At 36.5% G+C, this 5248-nt stretch overlaps 1 protein-coding gene across 1 annotated transcript; it reads right to left on the bottom strand.

Moving 5' to 3' along the window:
* Positions 1 to 241: 241 nt before the first annotated feature.
* On the bottom strand, positions 242 to 1053 carry LOC120287098 (disease resistance protein RUN1-like). The gene is made up of 2 exons (XM_039299778.1): positions 380 to 1053; positions 242 to 295 (listed from the first exon to the last, which is right to left on the bottom strand). The coding sequence occupies exons 1-2, from the start codon at positions 827 to 829 to the stop codon at positions 242 to 244; spliced, it is 504 nt and encodes a 167-aa protein (XP_039155712.1). The 5' UTR covers positions 830 to 1053.
* Positions 1054 to 5248: the final 4195 nt, after the last annotated feature.

Genomic DNA, 5248 nt, shown 5'->3' with positions numbered 1-5248 from the left:
AATGCTTGGAAGTTCTCCTTAAGTTGCTTAGTCAGTGCTTGGATGTTGCTTTCATGCAAATCAAGTTTAGCTGACTCCTTAGGACCAGAGGAAGATTTTGGGATGGAAGGACAACATTCAGGCCATTCAAACCATTTTAGTTCACTAGGAAGATAGATGGGATCTTGGAAAGAGTTATGCACATTCTTCATGATGAGCTTCTTCAACCTTCTCAAATTTGTAAGAGCATTAGGACCTATGTTTATTTTCTCGGCTCAGGTAAAATTAAAACTATCGACTGTAATGCATCTGTTACCTGTATTCATAGAATTTGTAGTGCAATCAATATACAAAATTAAATAATGAGAGAAAAATCAATATCAACACCAGCAAATCTTACCAAATGCCTTGACAGAACATTACGAAAATCATCAAAAAGCCATAACCTAGTACGTCTTCCAGGATCATTAGGACATTCTTGTCTAATGATATTCATGGCCATCAATTGAATCAAGTTACGCATTCGTATGATCTCTCTCTCTTCAATTATCAAGGACTTCTCAACAAGAACTTGTACAACAATTGTAGGGTCAAAGTCCAAAGAGTCAAGAACTCTCATAATGTACTCTTTAGATTGCCCCTCAAAGAAACAAGCAATATCAAGGAAGATTTCCTTTTCATGGTCTTCTAGTCCATCATAACTCCACTTAAGAGCATCATTGATGATCTTGTTAGGAAACTTGGCAAGATTATGCAGTGTACTTTCCCACTCACGTTCTCTTCTACAACAAAGGGAACAACCCAATACCTTAAGTGCTAAAGGAAGTCCATTAGCATAATGCAAAGCCATATTTACAAGATCCTTCCTTATTATTTTTTGTTGTTTCTTTGAAAAGCATGTTTATTGAGAAGTTCAAGAGCATCATAATACTCTAGAGGTTTAACTTCATAGATGTGATCTTCATCTATCCCATGAGAAGTTAGCAAATACTTATTTCTTGTGGTAATGATGATCCTACTTCCTTCACCAAACCACCCCGGTTCTCCGACTAAAGCATCTAACTGTTCTTTGTCATTGACATCATCAAGAACTAGAGAACTTCCTTGCGGCAAAGTCTATCTTGCATTAAATTAATACCTCTATGAGAGCTAGACACTACTAATTTTCGTCCCGGTAATATCTCAGACAACAATATTTCTTGCAAAGCAACTAAACCTTTGGGTTCTTTTGAAGCTTTGCGAACATCCGCCAAAAACATGAACCCTCAAATTGCCTATAATTATTATTGTAAAGTTCTAAACTTAAAGTTGTCTTCCCTATGCCTCCTGGTCCCCATAATCCTATCATGCGAATATCATCACGAGACTCAAGTTTTAACATTGAATTCAGCTTTATCACTTGAGGATGTATCCCAACCAGATGCTTAGCAACATGTAAGGGTCTTCGATCAAGCTGCATAGAGATCTCATTCACAATTTCCTTTATAAGCTTTGCTTCAACTCTGAAATAAAAAGGAGAAAAGTACTTTACATATTGATTCAGCAATTCAAGGAATGATTAAGTTCTATAATAATGAAGTGAAGATGTGATTTAGCAAATACAAAAAGGACAAAGTAGAGCATCACATCAATTAACACTTACTCATCATTAACGTGCCACCCAGATAAGTTACCGGCATTAACAAGAGCCTCCTTCCATCTCTTCACTTTGTACAAATCCTTCCCGAATTCAAACTCATGTTTAGCCAAAGCTCTTCCATAACTCCCTCTCCACTTTCTCACTTCTCTTGGTTCCACCTTGTAAAACACCGCAACACAATCAGGTTCTTTTGTTTCATGCATTCCATGATTTTTGCCACCTCTTCCAAACACCACCATGAGGAAGCATAGTTCTTGGAGAAAATGATGATTGCAACGTGCGATTCCTCAATCACCTTCATAAGCTCCAGCCATATTTGTTGTCCTTTCCTCATTTCCTTGTTGTCAATATACGTAAATAAACCATTTTGGTTGAGAGCCAAGTTTAGATGACTGAGGAAGGTTTTACGTACATCAATGCCTCTAAAACTCAAGACTACATCATATTTCCTCTTACGTTTCGAAGAAGAAGAAGAAGCCATTAGAATTTGGTAAAACGAGGCGGCGCCGGTGTTCGCTTGGAATCTTGGAAAATGAAGGTGCTGAAGGATGAGGCGAGATCTTAAAAGGTAAGTTACTCCATTGGCCCCTTAATAAAATACTTGGCCGTGGCTTAGAGGGAATGGTATTCACAACCAATGAGATTTTGTTCCCCATTGCACATTCTCGGTATCTTCCTCATGCCCAGAGGCATGATTTTCATTTTCGTGGGTCGACAAAGATTATTCTATTAACTTTCAGCTTTGTCGGCAAAGCAAATGAGAGGGATGAGGGAACCGGAGATAAGGAGGCTGTGGGGCCCGCCGGCCCGAACAAGCTAGGCTCGGGCTCGCGCCGTGAAAAACAAGCGAGATGCCATCGGTCAACATGAGATATATTTTTCATTATCATAATTTCGGAGGATAATATTATGAAAAATCCTACAATAAACTAAAAATTAATACGTTTATGATAAATTTATTTTTTTAAATTCCGTTAAATTAAATTAATATCACGAAAAATCACAAATTGTTACATCTATAACAAATCAAGGGTAAAATTCAAATTAAAATATCTATCAACTGTCACGTATCATCCAACTCATTAATTCGATAGTAAAATTTAATAGAAATTAATAAATGATAAATATATAAATTTTGAGTTTTTCGTAATGTTAACCCAATTTCATACTATCCCGACTTGAGGTTTCTGGGAAATGGCTTTCAAAAATAAAGTATATCATCTCTAGTCCTTTCTTTTTTCTGTGGCGGGATCATGTGCACCCAGTCTCGTAGGTCTGACGGTCAAAGATTTTCGGTGTCGAGCGCACCGATCTTTTTTTAATGAAGAGCCACTTGTCTATTCTCTTCAAGCCATTACTTTGTCGAGCTCGAGTCTTATCTATATGTTGACTGTGATTAAGTGAAGTCAAGTTGAGCTCAAGTATCCCAATTTTCTACTCGAGTTAAATGAGTCGAGCTCAAGTAGGAAATTTGATACTCGAATTGGGTTTCAAGCACCAAGAAACAGATTTTCCAAAGTACAAATCATTAATTTCTTTATTAAATTAATGTAAAATCGTGAGTTCAAGTGATAGATTTATTAAAATGTTACTCACCTTGGCATTTAAACACCTCTTAAAATGAAAGTTGGTAAAAAAGGGATCCAACATTTGCCCCTAACATTATTTTAAATGGTTTACTTAAAAGTAGTGTTAATATATTAATCCGTTTTTATTCATCTTAACATCCACTTGGATCTTGATTCGTATTTGATGAACTTAGACCACGTAATATATGCTTAGACTTGACGATATTGTACTTCACTTGTGTTAACTCAGTCCTCATGATATCTCTTTATTTTCTTTTTTCTCTTTTTTTTTTTTGCCTTTTTTGCTTAGTCAAAAGTCCAATTGAATATTTGCTCATCACTTTCGTGGCAATGTCACGGACCGCGAGATAGCCGGATGCGATGCCTGGTGAGACGGAACGCCAAACAAGACTTCCCTCGATAGGTCATCCGCGCAACTTCGCCCTGCATTTCTTCTAATATAACAAGGCAAGCCTTCGGAAAGAAAAATGATTCGGGAGACTTTGATGGGCAAGTGGCCCCACTACATTGTTCCTACTTTTAAAACAAAACGCGCTCATATCTAGAGCAAATCCCGGGCGACACTCAGCCCATTCTCATCAGTCGTCCATGCTACGGCACTGCAGAAGACCACAAAGTAGATGTTGTTAGCGGCCGGGCGGGGTGCGACGAAACTATGAGGATTGCGCCTCGAATCTTCAGTAAATAAGAGTTGATTTTTCGCCACGTTTCATATTCTCTTCCACAAAATCAATGGATTTATTAGAGAATTATTGCACTTTGATAATCGTAAATATTTACCTCCTTAAATCCAAAAAATCAAGGGAATTTCTTGGTGGAAATATTCTTGAATATATTGCAATTCGGTGTTAAAAAGTTATTCCATTAAGTCTATAGCGTACGCATCAATGGGACAACAGATTTTAAAGGGTGGTTACATAGTACTATTTTGATAGATAAAATTCGCATGACTATGCCTTCACGCAGAAAATTGGTGCTTTCACTTTATATAATTGTTTGCTAAATTAGTCTCTCATGAGTGAAGATATCCAAATTTAGAGTGTGGCCTATTGGGTTACTCGAGAGGATATCTTTGACAAGTAAATCAATTGTCATATCCTACACAAGATGTATTAGTTATGCAAAGTAAGGAGATACTTGTGCTGATTTGAGAAAAGGTTATGATTTGAGTATGTCTTCACCAATACTCAGTACTTCACATTTTCTATGTATTAGGCATTCTAGCTATAAATTGCATATGGATTACCTTTTCCTTTCATTACTCATGCATGAAAATATATCAAGCTTTTTGTTTTGTTGGATGTAATGCAATTGATTCAAATGTATAAATTCAAAAAAAGGAATTTTCTAGAACATCTTTAATTGATTAACTGGAATGCCAATAACTTATTTTCTATTACTTTGCAGCGAAGGATTTTCTAATACTTTAGAGCGAAGGATATTCCGTTCGGACTTTTTCATTACATGCTTTTTGGGAATAAATTTCACACTCTCCCCCTCGAGGATCCCCTTCCCGTGTGTGGAAATCTGTTTTTCTGCACTGCTCCACTCTTCTGTTTAAAGCTTTGGGGACGCCAAATTTGATATTTCAAAGAAGAAGGTGGTTAACGTTGGATATTTCATACGAAAGTTCATAAGAAAGACTTTGTCTGAGTGAGAAATGACTCATTTTCAGATTATTTAGTCCAAAAGAGGATTTTTGCATTTGGACTTTAATAAAGATTGGCATTTTGAAAGTGTAAAACATCCACTAACGTTGGATGTTGTGGGGATTGTGTCTAGAGTTTCAGCTTATTTTGTTGCCATTTAAATAAATGTTGCATATGAGCATCACTAATGTTAATAGAGTGCACTAATTACGCCTATCATTATGGACTTTGTGTGATTTAACAATTTTCCTTCTTTTTTATTTTTCTTTTTTGCTTAGTCAAAAGCTCAGGGAAATATTTGCTCATCACTTTCTTGCTAACTTCGCTCCACATGACTTCACTTCGGAAAGAAAAATGATCAATTTGATTTTGATGGCTAGTGGCTCATTTTC

The sequence above is a fragment of the Eucalyptus grandis genome, chromosome 8, assembly GCF_016545825.1.
Source record: "Eucalyptus grandis isolate ANBG69807.140 chromosome 8, ASM1654582v1, whole genome shotgun sequence".
In the NCBI taxonomy this organism is placed as follows: domain Eukaryota; kingdom Viridiplantae; phylum Streptophyta; class Magnoliopsida; order Myrtales; family Myrtaceae; genus Eucalyptus; species Eucalyptus grandis.
The sequence above is the reverse complement of the archived record's forward strand: the minus strand, read 5'-3'. Positions and strand labels throughout refer to the sequence as shown.

What these genes read in the sequence shown, in the direction of transcription:
- LOC120287098 (XM_039299778.1), bottom strand. Translation starts at nt 829, where the DNA reads ATGGCTTTGCATTATGCTAATGGACTTCCTTTAGCACTTAAGGTATTG. An exon ending in ATGTTCTGTCAAGGCATTTG is followed by an intron (nt 296 to 379) that starts GTAAGATTTGCT and finishes CTATGAATACAG; the next exon opens with GTAACAGATGCATTACAGTC.